This window comes from Pseudoliparis swirei, chromosome 10 (genome assembly GCF_029220125.1).
Source record: "Pseudoliparis swirei isolate HS2019 ecotype Mariana Trench chromosome 10, NWPU_hadal_v1, whole genome shotgun sequence".
NCBI lineage: Eukaryota > Metazoa > Chordata > Actinopteri > Perciformes > Liparidae > Pseudoliparis > Pseudoliparis swirei.
In genome coordinates this window covers 189181-210649 of record NC_079397.1, presented here as the reverse complement: position 1 = coordinate 210649, position 21469 = coordinate 189181, and the positions used below count along the sequence as shown (strand labels likewise).

General features: G+C 49.7%; 2 protein-coding genes across 2 annotated transcripts in view; both read right to left on the bottom strand.

The window, feature by feature from the left end:
• LOC130200321 (receptor-type tyrosine-protein phosphatase O-like) overlaps positions 1-21469 on the bottom strand; it is a 70013-nt gene that overhangs the window by 23062 nt on the left and 25482 nt on the right. The window contains exon 4 of the mRNA XM_056424511.1: positions 20711-20792. Within this exon, the coding sequence (XP_056280486.1) occupies positions 20711-20792 (82 nt within the window). The remainder of the gene's footprint in view (positions 1-20710; positions 20793-21469) is intronic.
• On the bottom strand, positions 6512-10411 carry LOC130200322 (UPF0606 protein KIAA1549-like). The gene is made up of 5 exons (XM_056424512.1): positions 10230-10411; positions 10098-10150; positions 9888-10015; positions 9540-9694; positions 6512-9164 (listed from the first exon to the last, which is right to left on the bottom strand). The coding sequence occupies exons 1-5, from the start codon at positions 10398-10400 to the stop codon at positions 8940-8942; spliced, it is 732 nt and encodes a 243-aa protein (XP_056280487.1). The 5' UTR covers positions 10401-10411; the 3' UTR covers positions 6512-8939.

Sequence of the window (21469 nt, the reverse complement as noted above, 5' to 3'; positions counted from 1 at the left end):
GACCTCTGTGGTCATGAAGTCCTTTGAACGCTTGGTCCTGTCACACCTCAAGACCATCACCGACCCACTCCTGGACCCCCTGCAGTTCGCCTACAGAGCCAACAGGTCTGCAGACGACACAGTCAACATGGCCCTTCACTACATCCTCCAGCATCTGGACTCCCAGGAACCTACGCCAGGATCCTGTTTGTGGACTTCAGCTCTGCTTTCAATACAATCATCCCGTCCCTGCTGCAGGACAAGCTCTCCCAGCTGCACGTGCCCGACTCCACCTGCAGGTGGATCACAGACTTCCTGACCGACAGGAAGCAGCACGTGAGGCTGGGGAAACACGTCTCAGGCTCCCGGACCACCAGGTTCCCCAAGGCTGTGTTCTTTCCCTCTGCTGTTCTCCCTGTACACCAACAGCTGCACCTCCAGTCACCAGTCCGTCAAGCTCCTGAAGTTCGCGGATGACACCACCCTCATTGGGCTCATCTCTGGTGGGACGAGACCGCCACAGGTGGGAGACTGACCACCTGGTGACCTGGTGCAGCCAGAACAACCTGGAGCTCAACGCCTAAAGACAGTGGAGATGGTTGTGGATTTTAGGAGAATGCAGCCCACCGCCCCCTCTCATCCTGTGTGACTCCCCCGTCGACGCTGTGGAGTCCTACCGCTTCCTGGGCTCCATCATCTCCCAGGACCTCAAGTGGGAGCTGAACATCCGCTCCATCACCAAGAAGGCCCAGCAGAGGATGTTCTTCCTGAGGCAGCTGAGGAAACTCAACCTGCCAGGGAGAATGATGGTACAATTCTACACGGCCATCGTTGAGTCCATCATCTGCTCCTCCATCACCGTCTGGCACCCTGCAGCCACAGCCAAAGACAAGTGCAGCTGCAGAGCATCATCCGCCGGCCGAGAGGGTTATCGGCTGCAATCTGCCTTCCCTCCAGGTCCTGTTCACTTCCAGGTCACTGAAGCGGGCCAGAAAGATTGTCGCTGACCCCTCCCACCCTGGACACTCCCTGTTCGAGTCCCTCCCCTCGGGAGGAGGCTGCGGTCCATCAGGACAAAGACCACCCGCCTCACCAAAGTTTTTCCGTCGGCAGTCGGGCTCATCAATGGAACCCGGGACTGACTGACTGTCACCCCAGGACTACCACCTCTTCTTCCACCTTCCTCTCTCCTCCTTCTTCCCGCCTCTTCCTCTTCCTCCTCCTCCCTCTTCCTCCCACCTCCTCCTCCTCCTTCTTCTTCCCTCCTCCACACACGCCACTTTAACATGTACTTTAACTTGAGGCCTCCTCCTCCACACACATGCCACTTTATTTACCTTAAACAATTTACATACACTTTAAAACACACGCCCACTTAACTAAAACACACCACTTGAAGCACACACCCAAACACTTTCACATTATTTGTTGTCTTTCTGTCGTGTTGATTGTTGTTTGTTTGTCATGTCCAAATGTTGCACCTTCCGCCAAAAAAAATTCCTTGTTTGTGTAAACATTCCTGGCAATAAAACTGTTTCTGATTCTGATTCTGATTCCTCTTGACAGAGCTTAGTTGGCTGAATCAGGTTCACCTGGTCCAGCCCTTGATATGCTGCTAGGCTTATAGCTGCCGGGACGTTAGGATGCACTGAGTACCTATCTCCTTTTTTCTCTCCTTAGGATGAATGTTCATCTCTCAATCACACGTTACTAACTCTGCTTTCTCCCGAGTCCAGACTTCACGTCTCATGGTCATCGACCCTATGAGGCATAGATCTATCTGCCTGATGGATCGTCTGGGTCGAAATTCCTGCTCATGACTACGCCACTTGTTGAGACTCGCCCTCCTCCTCACCGCCATCTGCCTGATGGATCGTGGAGGTCTCCATCGTGAATATGCCTACTATGAACTATTGACACTCTGTCATATTCATTGAATGTATTTAACTCTAATCTGTCCTTCTGTACACATTACATCTATTGCATCTGTCCATCCCAGAGATCCTCCTCTGTTGCTCTCCTCCAGGTTTCTTCCTTTTCCCCCTGAAGGTTATTTGGGAGTTTTTCCTGGTCCGATGTGAGGTTTTGGGGCAGGGATGTCCATGCACAGATTGTAAAGCACTCCGAGACAAATTTGTAATTTGTGAAATTGGGCTATACAAATAAACTGAATTGAATTGAATTGAATATGTTTCATGTACGTTACACATATGTTTCATGTACGTTACATATGTTTCATGTACGTTACATATGTTTCATATACGTTACACATATGTTTCATGTACGTTACACATATGTTTCATATACGTTACATATATGTTTCATGTACGTTATATATATGTTTCATATACGTTACACATATGTTTCATGTACGTTACACATGTTTCATGTACGTTACATATATGTTTCATGTACGTTACACATATGTTTCATATACGTTACACATATGTTTCATGTACGTTACACATATGTTTCATGTACGTTACACATATGTTTCATGTACGTTACATATGTTTCATGTACGTTACATATATGTTTCATATACGTTACACATATGTTTCATGTACGTTACACATATGTTTCATATACGTTACACATATGTTTCATGTACGTTACACATGTTTCATGTACGTTACATATATGTTTCATATACGTTACATATATGTTTCATGTACGTTATATATATGTTTCATATACGTTACACATATGTTTCATGTACGTTACACATATGTTTCATATACGTTACACATATGTTTCATGTACGTTACACATGTTTCATATACGTTACACATATGTTTCATGTACGTTACACATATGTTTCATATACGTTACATATATGTTTCATATACGTTACATATATGTTTCATGTACGTTACATATATGTTTCATATACGTTACACATATGTTTCATGTTTGATACATATATGTTTCATGTACGTTACACATATGTTTCATATACGTTACACATATGTTTCATATACGTTACACATATGTTTCATGTACGTTACATATATGTTTCATATACGTTACACATATGTTTCATATACGTTACATATTCAATTCAATTCAGTTTATTTGTATAGCCCAATTTCACAAATTACAAATTTGTCTCGGAGTGCTTTACAATCTGTACACATAGACATCCCTGCCCCAAAACCTCACATCGGACAAGGAAAAACTCCCAAATAACCCTTCAGGGGGAAAAAAAGGGAAGAAACCTGGAGGAGAGCAACAGAGGAGGATCCCTCTCCTAGGATGGACAGATGCAATAGATGTAATGTGTACAGAAGGACAGATTTAGAGTTAAAATACATTCAATGAATATGACAGAGTGTGAATAGTTCATAGTAGGCATATTCCACGATGGAGACTCACGATCCATCAGGCAGATGGCGGTGGGAGGAGGAGCGGAGTCTCAACAGGACAGTGGCGAGTCATGAGCAGGAATTCGACCCAGACGATCCATCAGGCAGATAGATTTATGCTGTCTCATAGGGTCCGATGACCCCATGAGACGTGAAGTCAAAAGGACTCCGGGAGAAAGAAGATTTAGTATGGTGTGATTGAGAGATGAAAATTCATCCTTAAGGAGAGAAAAAGAGGAGATAGGTACTCAGTGCATCCTAAAACGTCCCGGCAGCTATAAGCCTATAGCAGCATATCAAGGGGCTGGACCAGGGCAAACCTGATTCAGCCTAACTATAAGCTCTGTCAAAGAGGAAGGTCTTAAGTCTACTCTTAAACGAGGTGACTGTGTCTGCCTCCCGGACTGAAATTGGAAGCTGGTTCCATAAAGAGGAGCTTGATAACTAAAGGCTCTGGCTCCCATTCTACTTTTTAAGACTCTAGGAACTACAAGTAGTCCGCATTTAGTGAGCGTAGCTCTCTAGTGGGGCAATATGGTACGACAAGCTCCTTAAGATATGATGGAGCATCACCAATCAAGGCTTTGTAGGTTAAGAGAAGAATTTTAAAAGTGATTCTTGATTTTACTGGGAGCCAGTGCAGAGCAGCTAGTGCAGGAGTGATGTGATCTCTTTTCTTAGTTTTAGTGAGAACACGAGCTGCAGCATTCTGGATCAACTGGAGGGACCTAAGAGATTTATTAGAGCAGCCTGATAATAAGGAGTTGCAGTAATCCAGTCTCGAAGTAACGAACGCGTGAACCAATTTTTCTGCATCTTTTTGAGACAAGATGTGCCTGATTTTTGAAATATTACGTAGATGAAAGAATGCAGTCCAGCACGAACTTCTTCATCCCCCTCTCTTTCCTCTTTCACTGCCTTGTCTCCCAATCAGGTTCTCAGCTTGGTGACCTCCGCTGACCGACCACCTGACCCCGTCTCCCATCCTCCAGGCTGTTGCTCCTGACCTCCTGACCTCTCACCATCTTATTAACAGCTCCCTCTCAACTGGCTGTTTCCCTCTGAAGGAGGCGAGAGTCAACAGACCTGTCTGTCTACAGACCTGTCTCTCTACAGACCTGTCTCTCTACAGACCTGTCTCTCTACAGACCTGTCTCTCTATAGACCTGTCTCTCTACAGACCTGTCTCTCTACAGACCTGTCTCTCTACAGACCTGTCTCTCTATAGACCTGTCTCTACAGACCTGTCTCTCTATAGACCTGTCTCTTTATAGACCTGTCTCTCTATAGACCTGTCTCTCTACAGACCTGTCTCTCTTCTTCCTTTTCTCTCCAAAACTCTGGAGCGAGCTATCTGTAACCGAGTGTCCTCCTATCTCCACAGTAACAGCCTCCTTGACCCTCACCAGTCTGGAGTCAAGGCCACTCGACAGAGACTGGCCTCCTTGCTGAGCAGCTTCACTCTGCTAGAGCATCCTCTCTCCTCTGTCCTTATCCTTCACTCTGCTAGAGCAGCTTCTCTCTCCTCTGTCCTTCACTCTGCTAGAGCATCCTCTCTCCTCTGTCCTTATCCTTCACTCTGCTAGAGCATCCTCTCTCTCCTCTGTCCTTATCCTTCACTCTGCTAGAGCATCCCCTCTCTCCTCTGTCCTTCACTCTGCTAGAGCATCCCCTCTCTCCTCTGTCCTTATCCTTCACTCTGCTAGAGCATCCTCTCTCTCCTCTGTCCTTATCCTTCACTCTGCTAGAGCATCCCCTCTCTCCTCTGTCCTTATCCTTCACTCTGCTAGAGCATCCTCTCTCTCCTCTGTCCTTATCCTTCTAGACCTTTCTGCAGCATTTTGACACCGTGAACCACCAGATCCTGATCTCTTCTCTTCAGGACCTGGGATCTCAGGCACTGCACTCGCTCTATTCTCTTCCTACCTTAACGACCACAACTACCGGGTAACGTGGAGAGGATCTGTGTCTGATCCTTGTCCTCTCACTATGGGGTCCCTCAAGGCTCCGTCCTGGGTCCCCATCTCTTCCTCTCACTATCGGGTTCCTCAGGGCTCCGTCCTGGGTCCCCTCCTCTTCCTCTCACTATGGGGTTCCTCAGGGCTCCGTCCTGGGTCCCCTCCTCTTCCTCTCACTATGGGGTTCCTCAGGGCTCCGTCCTGGGTCCCCTCCTCTTCCTCTCACTATGGGGTTCCTCAGGGCTCCGTCCTGGGTCCCCTCCTCTTCCTCTCACCATGGGGTTCCTCAAGGCTCCGTCCTGGGATGGCACTTATTGTGGTGCTTTTGTGGTTCGACTGAGTTGAGGAATTGTTGCTTCCTGTGTTCTTGTTGTTCTTGGTTTGTACTCTAGGTTGATGCACTTATTGTAAGTCGCTTTGGATAAAAGCGTCTGCTAAATGTCATGTCATGTATATATATATACATATATGTATATAATATGTATGTATATATACATATATATATATATGGATTCATATATATACATATATGTATAGATTTATATATAATTTAATCCGTTTCTATCGGACATCAACATTAAATCTCAGAATAAATACAAGTGACCAATAGAAACGCAGAACTCATCTTTAATGTTCACAGCCTCCAGGTGAGTCATGTGACGCAGGTCAGCTGACCGTCACCTGTGGGCTCCAACAGGCGAGGCCCAACAAGGCCGCCTCACCGGCTCCCACCTGGTCTTAGGTGATGTCAGCTGGTCTGAGGTCACCTGGTCTGAGGTGGTTTCACCTGGTCTGAGGTGGTTTCAACTGGTCTGAGGTCACCTGGTCTGAGGTGGTTTCAAATGGTCTGAGGTCACCTGGTCTGAGGTGGTTTCACCTGGTCTGAGGTGGTTTCAACTGGTCTGAGGTGGTTTCACCTGGTCTGAGGTGGTTTCAACTGGTCTGAGGTCACCTGGTCTGAGGTGGTTTCACCTGGTCTGAGGTCACCTGGTCTGAGGTGGTTTCAACTGGTCTGAGGTCACCTGGTCTGAGGTGGTTTCACCTGGTCTGAGGTGGTTTCAACTGGTCTGAGGTCACCTGGTCTGAGGTGGTTTCAACTGGTCTGAGGTCACCTGGTTTGAGGTGGTTTCAACTGGTCTGAGGTCACCTGGTCTGAGGTGGTTTCAACTGGTCTGAGGTCACCTGGTCTGGTTTCACCTGGTCTGAGGTGGTTTCACCTGGTCTGAGGTCACCTGGTCTGAGGTGGTTTCAACTGGTCTGAGGTCACCTGGTCTGGTTTCACCTGGTCTGAGGTGGTTTCAACTGGTTTGAGGTCACCTGGTCTGAGGTGGTTTCACCTGGTCTTAGGTGGTTTCAACTGGTCTGAAGTGATGTCACCTGGTCTGGTTTCACCTGGTCTGAGGTGGTTTCAACTGGTCTGAGGTCACCTGGTCTGAGGTGGTTTCAACTGGTCTGAGGTCACCTGGTCTGGTTTCACCTGGTCTGAGGTGGTTTCAACTGGTCTGAGGTCACCTGGTCTGAGGTGGTTTCACCTGGTCTTAGGTGGTTTCAACTGGTCTGAAGTGATGTCACCTGGTCTTAGGTCACCTGGTCTGAGGTCCTTTCACCTGGTCTTAGGTCACCTGGTCTGAAGTGATGTCACCTGTTTTTTAGGTCACCTGGTCTGAGGTGGTCTCACCCAGATCAGGGGTCTCGTGTGAACGGGATTTGGAGTGTCTGCTGGGTTCTTTGAGGACTCTGGGGGACATGTTGAAACCTGAAACCAGGTTTGAACCTTTTGTGTGACGGGGACTCGGAGTCCCTAGCACCATGGGCTCCTGTGGGCGGGGCCTACAGCTTGACTGACAGGGGTCCGGTCCAATCAGAAAGCTGTGTTGCTCTGAAGCCTTTGAGTCCGTTCACAGCGTGTTCTCTCTATTACGCTTTCTATTCAACACCAGATCCACTTCCTCTACTTTAAAAAAAATAGATTTAAAAATACAACAACAAAAAGTTTCATATGAATTACTTATTTTCATCGTGCGATGGGTTCTGGTTCTGATTCAGGACGACTCCGCCTCAACTGGACACCACGAGGACAAAGCCTGACCCGGCTGAGAGGGTCCACCACACACACCACAGAGAGCCAGAGAGCCAGAATGTTCAGAGTTCAGGAAGAGTACCCAGAATTCATAGCAACATGAAGGTGGTGCTATGAAGAAGCCCTCAGGAGTTCTGCTCAGCATGAGGGCCGTGGTGGAGGAGTCCTGCCAGGAGGGGGCGCTGCAGGCAGCTCCTGCCTGAGGGTCGTGCTGTGCCGGTTCTGTGCTCACGACCCACGAGGCTACGGAAGAGATTGGAAGGGTCTCTTTGTTCTCTGATGTTTTCTCGTGTGCAATAAACATGTCGACCTATAGGGGGAGCTGGTGAGGACCTTTAGTTCTGGTGGAGATGATGAGCTCCTCCAGCGTTCTGCTCATGCACTCATGATGCAACAAATCAGCAACTCAAACCTCTGGAGGCATGAGCACCATGTTGTTTGATTACCACAGACACAAACACACACAGAGCGCCGACACACGACAAGTACACAACCATCCAACAGGAGTTAGGTCTAATTTCATATATAAGCAATACAAATAAGTAACATCTCAATACTCCAATAATAACTCTTACATCAATATTGTGCTCATTGGGGTTCTATCTCTTTACAGATACATCTTATAGATACTCATATACACTTTTTTACTATTTTGCGTCCCTTTGCCGTAAGAACTGTGCTCCAGCTGTGCAGACCCTCATGGATGTGGTTTATGAACGGTGACCTGATCCCTGTCACTGATGGCCGTGTGGAAGGCAATAAGTGGTCAATGAGGAGGTGGTCTGAGGCTGGCGGTTAGCACCACAGAAGGTCAGGAGTCACAGTCCACTTCAGAACTTCAGGAGGGGCAGTTGAGTCCAGAAGGTCAGGAGTGAACTTCTACTTCTGGAAGGTTTGGACGAAAGATCCATTGAGACTGTCCGAAAAGACACGTGTCTTCAAAGACATTCAAGAGGGAGACATTCAAGAGGGAGCATCCACTCCAGGGTTAGGAAGGAAAATCTTCTGGGATGATCTTCTCCAGAGGGGCTATTCACTCCAGAACTCCAGGGAAGATCATTCCTTCTGGAAGGGAAGTCGAGATGATTCATCACAGATTGTCGGGACCAAATGGCCACTCCCAAAGGTAATGCCCCAAAAATACAACTCCAGGAGGGATGAGCTACCCTAGAAGGTCAGATGGACCATTCCCTTCAGATGGTCGAGAGCGACCATCCACTCTGGAAGGATGATTTGCTCCAGCAGGCCAGAAAGGACAACCTTATGAGACCTCCCAGTGGGATCATCCTTCAATGGAAATGTCAAACTGATGAAACGCTGAGCTGAAGGATGGCAGACGAGACCCTGTGAAGTACCGGAGGTCTTTCAGTTTGAAGTCTTTTTTTCCAGATGTGGATTGTGGTCCAGAGTCATTTTGGGTTTAGCAGCACAGACATAGATTAGCTCAAGAGAGTTCAGACTGTGGCTTAGTTAGTTATCGGTTTTTAATCCACTCTTTCCAGGTTATAAGTAGTCTAAAACAATAACTAGTCCTGACCCAAGCAAGTCTCGAGCAGTCTAAGGATAGCCGGTCACTGCAGTCTGTTTCTGGGCCAGACGTCGCAGTTCCTCCCTGATGGACTTTATAAGGGAGGCGGAGGTGTGGGCTGAGGGGGAGGCGTCCTCTGGCGGGTACTCAGGAGTCGGTGAGGTCAGGAGGAGAGGGGGAGCAGATGGGTCCCTTAACGAGGAGCTGGGCATCTGAAAAACAGAGGAAGAGGAGAACTCCGGAAACGACAGCACCTGTAGGAAGAAGAGAGAGACAAGACCAGAAGAGAGATCCAGAAGAGAGATATGAAACAAAATGCAAAGAAAATGATGACAACAGACATTAGTTGTTGTTTAACAACTTCCATCCTTGGTAGACTCGTAACTGAACGTCACGTGAGGGTCGGCGGGGTCCTAAGGATGGACTGGTCTTGAATTGTTTCAATTGCTCTAGACTGGACTGGTCTGATCGGTACTGGCCTGAGTGGTCTGCTCAGATGTATCAGGACTTGTCTAGACTGGACTTGTCTGGGCAGTTTTGGTTAGCACTGGTCGGGTCGCGACAGAAGTGAACAACAAAGGTTTGAAAAGTCCAAACTGCTTTGAGCATGGCTCACTTGACGGACTCACACTCTCTCTGCTGGTTCCTCTTCTGGACAGGTCCTGGTCTGAGTGCTGCTGGGTCCAGCTAGAGCCAGTGGGACCAGACATGCTGCGACCCACCCCAGGATACGCTGCAATCTGACTGGACAAACCCACCTGGGTCAAGTGGTGGAGCTGCGCACCTGGAGGTCAACAGAGAGATGCATTGAAGTGCTATTGCCTTTCAGTGTCGGAGGTGGACGGAGAGGACAGCAGCGTACCTGACCGCAATACGCAACAACAAGAACTACTGATTTCACAAAGATGGGGACTCTACCAAAATGTCACACATGTGGGATCATGTCAAAAACAGCAATGTGCTGCAGATGTCTGTACCTGTGCTGCCCCCTACAGGTCTTGGCCTGGACGAGGAGGGGGGGTCCTCGTACGGCCCCCTGCTGGAGTAAACCGACTCCTGCATCTGGTCTCTAGTAGAAACATACCCTGCTGAGTTTAGACCCTGCCTGTGTAAATACATAGAGATTCAGTCCTGGTTCAGGTCCAGATTACAGACATGGACCTAGTTTTACGTGTACTGAGACTGACCTCTGCAGAAGGCCCTGGACTGATGTTGGGGACATTCCCAGCTCTGCGTATCTCTGCAGAAAGAACAAAAGAAGAGAATGAAAACACAACTTCAGGCTGAACACAGTCTCTGCTGCAGGACGAAACACTCACAGAGGAGAAGGGGTTGGGAGAGGGGGCAGCGGGGTAAGAGCACCACGGCCTGCCGGGGGGGCGGGCCTGGGGGGAGGGGCCGGGCAGGGCGGGGCTTACCCCGCTCAGCCCGGCACTGCCCTGCGAGGACGGCGACACCAGGGCGAAGGCGTCATCCAATAGGGAGTGCATCTGCTGCCGAGCCTCCTCGATTGAGGGCTGGGGGGGCATGTAGGGGGGCGGGGCTGAGTCAAACACCTCGTCAGTAGGAGAGGGGCTCCCGTGGTCCGGGGGCAGGTCAGGGTCTGACTAGAATAGAGAGAATATAGAGTTTAGTGTGGTCCAAATCAAATGGGACATACTTGAACTCCCCTCCCCCCAATCCGAACGTTCCCACGGCCTCAGACTCGAAAGTACTGATTCTCATCCTAACGTTTTCACCCTCTGCCTGCCACCCCAGGGCTGCTGAAGGTTCTGAAGGGACCAACAGAACCACATCATATAAAGGCCACATACTCAATTCTGAGGTCCTCAAACCAGAGACTGTCCTCCCTCGGCTGCACCTTGAAGCCGTCCATGAAAATCAGAAACAAGATCCGGGACAAGGAGCGATTTTCTAATCTTTGATATACAAAGAAAAAGGACCCAAAAGGCTCCCCTGAGGAACTCCTCATTCATGGTGTAGGATCAGCCAGTCCCTCCTGGAGGAGCAGCTCCCTGGGGGAACCCACCATGTAGGCCACGTTGTTGAGTCCTGGGTATTTCCTGTAGGTGGGGCTGTGATCCGTGAGCAGTCGGTCTCGATCCGTATCAGGAAGACTTCCAGGTCCCGGCTGAGCCCGTCGACCCCGAGGAGAGCGCCTCCCTCTGGAGGACAACAGAATACCCTCGGATGTTAGGATAGTATTTCCTAATCCTCCTGGGTCCCTCCTCTTCCTCTCACTTGGGGTTCCTCCTCCGTCCTTCCCTCCTCTTCCTCTCCGGGGGGGTTCCTCAGGCTCCGTCCTGGGCCCTCCTTTCCTCTCAATGGGTCCTAAAGGCTCCGTCCTTTCCCTCCTCTTCCTCTGTCATTCGAAGGGCTTCTCCTACCTTAGCTTCCTAGGGGCCCCAACTGATCTTCTCGTTCCCACCTTCCCCACATGGGGCCTAACCCCGCCGGGGCCCCTCCCTCTCTCATTGGGGTTTTCCTGGCTCCCCTGGGTCCCCTCCCCTACTATTTCCTTTCCAAAAGGCTCCCCCCCCCTTCCTCTCCCCATTTCCCAAAGGCCCCGTTTGGGCCCCCCCCTCCAAACCTCGGGTCCTCCTCCTTTTCCTTTACGGGGCCCAACCCCACCTGGGCCCTTTCCTTAAGGGGTCATCGGGCCCACCCGGGCCCCCCCTTCTTCCCCCAAAGGGGCCAAAGGCTCGGGTCCGGGCCCCCCTTCCCCCATTTGGGGCCTAACTCTCCTTTCCCTCCTCCCTCTCCTGGGCCTAAGGCCCCCGGGGCCCCCCCTTTTCCTCCAAATGGGGCCCAAGGCTGGCCCTTCCCTCCCCCTTCCCCCACACCCACTCGCCCCTTTCCCCCTTTTCCTCCATTTGGGGTTCCCGGTGGGGCCCTCCCTTCCCACAGGGGTTCCTTGGTCCGTCCTGGGTCCCCCTCTCCTCCATAGGGGGCCCCAAAAGGTCCCGGGCCCCCCTTTCCCCAACGGGGCCCAATCGCTGGATCCTCACTCTCGCTACATCTCGTTTGCCTGTCCTCCTCCTGTTGGTGGAACCAGCTCCTTCCACTGACATCAGGCGCAGGAATCTCTCCTTCTGACCGAACTCCATCATTCTGCTCGACATCCTGGATCCTACAAACCAGCTATATCCTTCAGGGATAACTCACTTGACTACTGGACTTCACCAGTCTGTGTTCCTCAGACTGAGGAACTCGGTACTCACTGTCATTCTCCCTGGACTCTTGAAACGTTCTGTCCTCTAGGTTGCTGCACTACTCGAAAAGCCTCTCTTCCTCATAAGGGGCAAGGCTCTGTAACTGGTCATTCGTTGACAAAGAACTCCTAGGTAGTTACCGTAAGGCCATCCGACCTCTAAAGCTCATCCAGAATGAAGTGGTTTCAGCTCCGTCCTGACCCACACCACTTCCGCTCCTTGTCGGGTTCCTGAAGTCCGTGACGCATGTTCATAAATTCACTCTTGGTAGTTCTAGGAGGCTCCTCCTGGTCCCCTCCCTTCCTCCCAGCAATGCTTTGCTCGTCACCTCGAGCACCCTCTACATCCAGATGTTGGTGCTGTCCTGGCTCCTGTTGGGGCCAGCTCCCCACTGCATCATGGGAAGTCCAGACTCACGCTCTTCAGCCCTGAAAACACATCTTCTCCACATCGGATTAAACCAGTACACTCAGGGCACTTAAATCCTTACTTATGGTACTCGAGTTCCTCTATCTTCGAAAATTACCATGAGGAGTTACTACAACTACCAACTAAGTAAAATTCAAGCATGTCTTAAGACATAAAACATGGATGACCGCAACTTTGATGTTAAACTCAGACAAAATCAAAGTAATTTTAATCGCCCTGAGCACCTCAGAGATCAATTATCTGTTGATGTGGATTCTGTAGACGGCATTGCCCTGGCATCCAACACCACTGTAAAGAATCTTGCCTATCTTTGATCGGACTGTCCTTTAACTCCCACGTAAAGCAAATCTCAAGGACTGCATTCTTTCATCTACGTAATATTTCAAAATCAGGCACATCTTGTCTCAAAAAGATGCAGAAAATTAGTTCACGTTCGTTGCTTCGAGACTGGATTACTGCAACTCCTTATTATCAGGCTGCACTATAAGTCTCTTAGGTCAACTCCTTATTATCAGGCTGCTCTATAAGTCTCTTAGGTCAACTCCTTATTATCAGGCTGCTCTATAAGTCTCTAAGGTCAACTCCTTATGATCAGGCTGCTCTATAAGTCTCTTAGGTCAACTCCTTATTATCAGGCTGCTCTATAAGTCTCTTAGGTCAACTCCTTATTATCAGGCTGCTCTATAAGTCTCTTAGGTCAACTCCTTATTATCAGGCTGCTCTATAAGTCTCTAAGGTCAACTCCTTATGATCAGGCTGCTCTATAAGTCTCTTAGGTCAACTCCTTATTATCAGGCTGCTCTATAAGTCTCTTAGGTCAACTCCTTATTATCAGGCTGCTCTAAGTCTCTTAGGTCAACTCCTTATTATCAGGCTGCTCTATAAGTCTCTTAGGTCAACTCCTTATTATCAGGCTGCTCTAAGTCTCTTAGGTCAACTCCTTATTATCAGGCTGCTCTATAAGTCTCTTAGGTCAACTCCTTATTATCAGGCTGCTCTATAAGTCTCTCAGGTCAACTCCTTATTATCAGGCTGCTCTATAAGTTTATAGTCAACTCCTTATGATCAGGCTGCTCTATAAGTCTCTATAGTCAACTCCTTATGATCAGGCTGCTCTATAAGTCTCTTAGGTCAACTCCTTATTATCAGGCTGCTCTATAAGTCTCTTAGGTCAACTCCTTATTATCAGGCTGCTCTATAAGTCTCTTAGGTCAACTCCTTATTATCAGGCTGCTCTATAAGTCTCTTAGGTCAACTCCTTATTATCAGGCTGCTCTAAGTCTCTTAGGTCAACTCCTTATTATCAGGCTGCTCTACAAGTCTCTTAGGTCAACTCCTTATGATCAGGCTGCTCTATAAGTCTCTTAGGTCAACTCCTTATTATCAGGCTGCTCTATAAGTCTCTTAGGTCAACTCCTTATTATCAGGCTGCTCTATAAGTCTCTTAAGTCAACTCCTTATTATCAGGCTGCTCTAATAAGTCTCTTAGGTCAACTCCTATGATCAGGCTGCTCTATAAGTCTCTTAGGTCCTCAGTTGATCCAGAATGCTGCAGCTCGTGTTCTCACTAAACTAAGAAAGAGATCACATCACTCCTGCACTAGCTGCTCTGCACTGGCTCCCAGTAAAATCAAGAATCACTTTTAAAATTCTTCTAACGCATAAAGCCTTGATTGGTGATGCACCATCATATCTTAAGGAGCTTGTAGTACCATATTGCCCACTAGAGAGCTGCCTCACTAAATGTGGGACTACTTGTAGTTCCTAGTGTCTTAAAAAGTAGAATGGAGCCAGAGCCTTTGGTTATCCAGCTCCTCTTTTTGGAACCAGCTTCACCTTCAGTCCTGGAGGCAGACACAGTCACCTCGTTTAAGAGTAGACTGAAGACCTTTAGTTACGGAGTTTACATGCCGCAGGAACGTGCAAGAGGCACAGCGGACCCTCGCCCGAACAGATACGGTGTGTGGGCGGACCTTCCGGACTCTTTAGTTATTGTACTCGGGATTTAACAAAGGAAACCTCAGCCACGAACTCCCTAAATATAGACAGTTAATTAAATGCCCTACTAGAGAGAGAGCATTCTGGACCACTGCTACACAACAATCAGCAGGGCCTATCACGCCTCCCGAGCTGCACTGGAAACTCTGACCACGTCATGGTTCATCTGATTCCCTCATACAGGCAGAGACTAAGCTCTGCAAACCTGGGTGAGGAAGTTCAAGAAGTGGACCAGTGAGGCTCTGGAGGATCTGGTGTGCTTGGACTGTACTGACTGGGATGTCTTCAGGACTGCTACCAACAGCCTGGATGAGTACACAGAGGCTGTAACTTCCTACATCAGCTTCTGTGAGGACAGCTGTATTCCATCCAGCTCCAGGGTGAGTTATAACAACGACAAACCCTGGTTCACAGCGGAGCTCAGGAAGCTAAGACTGCAGAAGGACCAGGCATTCAGGAGTGGGGACAAGGACCTGTACACAGAGTCAAAATACAGGTTTAGCAAGGCGGTGAGAGATGCTAAACGACTGTACTCTGAGAAACTGCAACAGCAGCTCTCAGCAAACGACTCTGCTTCTGTCTGGAGAGGGCTCAGGCAGATCACCAACTACAAGCCCAAATCACCCCACTCCATGAACAATGTGCTTCTGGCAGACGAGCTTTAATAGGGCAAACCTAAAAAAAGTCATGCCGAACTTTCACCAGCACATTACGTGTGCTACCAGAGGGGAAAGAACGTTGGACCACTGCTACGCCATTCAAGAGAGGCTACGAGGCTGTCTCTCTCCCTCCGTTCGGCAAATCAGACCATGCCGCCATTTTCCTGCTTCCGAATACCGGCAAAGATCGCGGAAGCGGTAGTGGCGAGCGAAGCGTGGTCTGACCAATCAGAGGCTGAGCTACAGGGCGCTCTGCGTGTCGTCGACTGGGACATGATCAATCCAGTTCCAGTGACGTCAGCGAGTTCTTGAAGTAGCAATGAGCCTCATAGCAACGCTAGCGGACACCATCGTCCCCACGGTAAAGTTAGGGTCTTTCCTAACCAAAAGCCGTGGGTTGATAGATCCATCCGTGAAGCTGTGAGCGCCGCACTGCTGCCTATAACTCCGGTCTTGTATCCGGCAACATGGACGAGTACAAGGCAGCGGTCTATGGACTGAGGAGGGCGGTGAAGGAGGCCAAGAGGAGGCACCGAGACAGAGTGGAATCACAGATGGAGCAGCGCGACACCAGGCGCCTATGGCAGGGGCTACGGACTATCACAGACTACCAGAGCAGACCCAGCGCAATGGTGAGTGCCGGCATCCCTAGCGGACGACCTGAACTCATTTTATGCACGGTTTGAGGCTAGCAACAACAGCTAGCTCGCCGGCTAACAACACCGTTAAGCGTAAAGCCGAGGTGAGTTCTACCGCTGGGGATGAACACACACTCTCTGTGACCGAGCACAGTGTGAGGAGGGCTCTGTTGAGGGTGAACACCAGGAAAGCTGCAGGTCCAGATGGCATATCTGGCGAGTACTGAAGACCTGTGCTAACCAGCTGGCTCAGTGTTCACCACAATATTCAACCTCTCCCTGGCTGAGTCCGTGGTCCCCGCCTGCTTCAAGAGATCCACTATTGTCCCTGTGCCCAAGAATGCTTCTCCAGCATGTATGAATGACTACCGACCGGTGGCCTCACCTCGGTGGTCATGAAATGCTGAGAGGCTGATAAGGACTACATCTGCGCCTTCCTCCTTCCTCCATGGACCCGCTGCAGTTTGCTTATCGCCCAAACAGATCCACGGATGATGCTGTCTCCCAGGTACTGCACACACACTCTCTCATCTGGACAGCCAGAGGGGGCTATGTGAGACTGCTGTTCATTGATTATAGTTCAGCTTTCAACACCATAGTCCACTCCAGACTAGCGGCAAGCTGATTGAGCTGGGACTGAACACCCCCCTGTGTGCTTGGATCCTGGACTTCCTGACCGCCAGGCCACAGGTGGTCAGGGTGGGCAGACACACCTCAAACCCCTCACCCTGAACACAGGATCCCCCCAGGGTTGCGTCCTCAGCCCCTTACTGTACTTCCTGTACACACATGACTGTGTGGCCAGGTTCAGCTCCAACACCATCATCAAGTTTGCGGATGACACAGTGGTGGTGGGCCTGATCTCCGACAACGACGAAGGCCTACCTGGAGGAAGTTGCTGATCTGTCACTCTGGTGCCAGACAACAGCCTCATCATGAATGTCACCAAAACTAAGGAGCTGATTGTGGACTTTAGGAGGGTACAACAACAGAGGACGTACTCACCACTGGGGATTAACGGGACTACTGTGGAGAGGGTGGCGGTATAAATACCTGGGAGTCCACATCACGAGGATCTGACATGGTCAACGAACACAGACACTCTGGTGAGAAAGGCAAGGCAGCGCCTCTACCACCTCAGGCAGCTGAGGAAATTTAAAGTTTCCCAGAGGATCCTTCAGTCCTTCTACTCTGGAGCTGTAGAGGCGTCCTGACAGGAAGCATCACAGCCTGGTTTGGCAACTGCTCCGCTCGGGACAGGAAGGCTCTGCAGAGAGTAGTGCGTTCGGCTGAACGCACTATTGGAACCACTCCCACCCTGCAGGACTTGTACACCAGGAGGTGCAGAACCAGAGCCGCAGGATCATGAAGGATCCTCACCACCCCAACAACAGACTGTTTCAGCTGCTGCGGTCAGGCAGGCGCCTCCGTAGTCACGCTGCAAGAACAGAGAGACTGAGACGGAGTTTCTTTCCTCAGGCCATCAGGACTGTGAACTCCGACCTCACCAGGGCCCCCACATAGACCCACACAACTGCCCCTCTTAGGCACACACACACACACACACACACACACTTACTGTAAATATTGTGTTGTTTTTTATTGTAAATAGTGTGTACTTGTAGCCCTTGCACATTCCTGCTGAGCATTGCCACTTTCATTTCACTGCACACCCTGTGTGTGTGTGACAAATAAAACATCTTGAATCTTGAATCTCTTGAATCAATGAGTTCTACTGCCGCTTTGAAAGACAATCCCCCACAGCCCCATCAACAAGCCACAGACCATCAGCCCACCCTCCCCCAGCCCATCAGGGGCTCACACCTCTGGAGCACCCTCCATCAACTCAGCGACGACCCTCGTCATCCTGGAGAGAGCTGTCAACAGGCTGTTCAAAAAGCAGAACCCCCGCAAAGCAGCGGGCCCGGACTCCGTCTCCCCCTCCACCCTGAAGCACTGTGCTGACCAGCTGTCTCCGGTGTTCACCGACATCTTCAACACCTCCCTGGAGACATGCCACGTTCCAGCCTGCTTCAAGGCCTCCACCATCATCCCGTCCCCAAAACCCAAGATCACAGGACTCAATGACTACAGGCCCGTCGCCTGACCTCTGTGGTCATGAAGTCCTTTGAACGCTGGTCCTGTCACACCTCAAGACCATCACCGACCCACTCCTGGACCCCTGCAGTTCGCCTACAGAGCCAACAGGTCTGTAGACGACCCAGTCAACATGGCCCTTCACTACATCCTCCAGCATCTGGACTCCCAGGAACCTACGCCAGGATCCTGTTTGTGGACTTCAGCTCTGCTTTCAATACAATCATCCCGTCCCTGCTGCAGGACAAGCTCTCCCAGCTGCACGTGCCCGACTCCACCTGCAGGTGGATCACAGACTTCCTGACCGACAGGAAGCAGCACGTGAGGCTGGGGAAACACGTCTCAGGCTCCCGGACCACCAGGTTCCCCAAGGCTGTGTTCTTTCCCTCTGCTGTTCTCCCTGTACACCAACAGCTGCACCTCCAGTCACCAGTCCGTCAAGCTCCTGAAGTTCGCGGATGACACCACCCTCATTGGGCTCATCTCTGGTGGGGACGAGACCGCCTACAGGTGGGAGACTGACCACCTGGTGACCTGGTGCAGCCAGAACAACCTGGAGCTCAACGCTCTAAAGACAGTGGAGATGGTTGTGGATTTTAGGAGGAATGCAGCCCCACCCGCCCCTCTCATCCTGTGTGACTCCCCCGTCGACGCTGTGGAGTCCTACCGCTTCCTGGGCTCCATCATCTCCCAGGACCTCAAGTGGGAGCTGAACATCCGCTCCATCACCAAGAAGGCCCAGCAGAGGATGTTCTTCCTGAGGCAGCTGAGGAAACTCAACCTGCCAGGGAGAATGATGGTACAATTCTACACGGCCATCGTTGAGTCCATCATCTGCTCCTCCATCACCGTCTGGCACCCTGCAGCCACAGCCAAAGACAAGTGCAGCTGCAGAGCATCATCCGCTTCGGCCGAGGTTATCGGCTGCAATCTGCCTTCCTCCAGGTCCTGTTCACTTCCAGGTCACTGAAGCGGGCCAGAAAGATTGTCGCTGACCCTCCCACCCTGGACACTCCCTGTTCGAGTCCCTCCTCGGGAGGAGGCTGCGTCCATCAGGACAAAGACCACCCGCCACACCAAAAGTTTTTTCCCGTCGGCAGTCGGGCTCATCAATGGAACCCGGGACTGACTGACTGTCACCCCCAGGACTACCACCTCTTCTTCCACCTTCCTCTCTCCTCCTTCTTCCCGCTCCTTCCTCTTCCTCCTCCTCCCTCTTCCTCCCACTCCTCCTCCCTCCTCCTTCTTCTTCCCTCCTCCACACACGTCACTTTAACATGTACTTTAACTTGAGGCCTCCTCCTCCACACACATGCCACTTTATTTACATGCACTTTAACTTAAACACACGCCACGCGTAACATACACTTTTAACTAAAACACACCACTTGAAGCACACACCCAAACACTTTCACATTATTTGTTGTCTTTCTGTCGTGTTGATTGTTGTTTGTTTGTCATGTCCAAATGTTGCACCTTCCGCCAAAAAAAATTCCTTGTTTGTGTAAACATTCCTGGCAATAAAACTGTTTCTGATTCTGATTCTGATTCCTCTTTGACAGAGCTTATAGTTCGGGCTGAATCAGGTTCACCTGGTCCAGCCCCTTGATATGCTGCTATAGGCTTATAGCTGCCGGGGGACGTTTAGGATGCACTGAGTACCTATCTCCTCTTTTTTCTCTCCTTAAGGATGAATGTTCATCTCTCAATCACACGTTACTAACTCTGCTTTCTCCCCGGAGTCCTTGTGACTTCACGTCTCATGGGGTCACCGGACCCTATGAGACGGCATAGATCCTATCTGCCTGATGGATCATCGAAGTCTGGGTCGTGGAATTCCTGCTCCTGACTACGCCACTGTCCTGTTGAGACTCCGCCCACTGTTGAGACTCCGCCCACTCCTCCTCCCCACCGCCATCTGCCTGATGGATCGTGGAGGTCTCCATCGTGGAATATGCCTACTATGAACTATTCATCCACTCTGTCACATTCATTGAATGTATTTTAACTCTAAATCTGTCCTTCTGGTCACATGACATCTATTGTTCTGTCCATCCTGGAGAGGGATCCTCCTCTGTTGCTCTCCTCCAGGTTTCTTCCCTTTTTTCACCCTGAAGGGTTATTTGGGAGTTTTTCCTGATCCGATGTGAGGTCAAAGGTCAGGGATGTCTATGTGTACAGATTGTAAAGCACTCCGAGACAAATTTGTAATTTGTGAAATTGGGCTATACAAATAAACTGAATTGAATTGACCCAGCTTTAAACCAGCTTTAAACCAGAGTTAAACCCGAGTTAAACCAGCTTTAAACCAGAGTTAAACCAGTTTAAACCCGAGTTAAACCCGAGTTAACCAGCTTTAAACCAACTTTAAACCTGAGTTAAAGCTTTAAACCCAACTTAAACCAGCTTTAAACACGAGTTAAACCAGAGTTAAACACGAGTTAAACCAGCTTTAAACAAGAGTTAAACCAGAGTTAAACACGAGTTAAACCAGCTTTAAACCAGAGTTAAAACAGCTTTAAACACGAGTTAAACCAGAGTTAAACCAGCTTTAAACACGAGTTAAACCAGCTATAAACCAGCTTTAAACACAAGTTAAACCAGCTTTAAACACAAGTTAAACCAGCTTTAAACCAGAGTTAAACCAGAGTTAAACCAGCTTTAAACCAGAGTTAAAGTTTTAAACCCGACTTAAACCAGCTTTAAACCCGAGTTAAACCAGCTGCAAGCCTGACTGGAGCCAGCTGTAAGCCTGACTGGAGCTGACCTCAAACTGCAGGGAGAACTTGTAGGCCGAGTCTTTGCTCATTTCCTTGAAGTAGGAGTCGAAGTCGTCGAGCTGCACAGGGCTGAAACAGACCGATTCAAATGAAACTTTATTCAGTCGAACATGGACGTCAACAACAACAGAGTTCAGCTGGAAGGACTTCCAAGCAGTGGCGGGCCGTCAGGGCCAGCAAGGCCTTCTCTGCTGGCCTAAACATCATCAGAATATATATTTTTTTCTAAATATATTTTCCCACAAATATGTATTCAATGATTCCCCAGAGTAAGAGTTATTCTCTTAATTTCATAGCGTTCCTCTTGGTTGCGCTGCTGCCAGCGCCAGGTTGAGATTTGGAGGGCTGGTCTTTATGTTAGATCTTTTATCCAATCATATTCAGCCATCGTGTGTTGCCAGGGGGCTAACATCTGCCCTTAGGCCTTCAGAATCAACATTGCGGCGCTGGTAGCTTCAAGTGAATGGAATGACAATGTTGTGTCAACCAATCAGCTTTAGAGTTGGCTCCAGGCCTTCTAGAAGGCCCCGGAACCGGCACAGGAGCAGCTAGCAGGCGGAGTGCTGCACGTCTTTTGATTGGATTACCAATATTGAGAGGCGGGGTCTATGGGCAGGTAGATGCAGAACCTCAGAACTAGGAAACTGAATTTGATAAAGGAATTAATTCGCGGACTACAAAGCTGTTTTTTCAACCCACAATGGCGGAAGGAGGAGAAGATGTCGATTTGGTCGAGCATATACTTG

What these genes read in the sequence shown, in the direction of transcription:
- LOC130200322 (XM_056424512.1), bottom strand. Translation starts at nt 10,400, where the DNA reads ATGCACTCCCTATTGGATGACGCCTTCGCCCTGGTGTCGCCGTCCTCG. An exon ending in CTCCCAACCCCTTCTCCTCT is followed by an intron (nt 10,151 to 10,229) that starts GTGAGTGTTTCG and finishes TTCTTTCTGCAG; the next exon opens with AGATACGCAGAGCTGGGAAT. An exon ending in GTCCAGGGCCTTCTGCAGAG is followed by an intron (nt 10,016 to 10,097) that starts GTCAGTCTCAGT and finishes GTATTTACACAG; the next exon opens with GCAGGGTCTAAACTCAGCAG.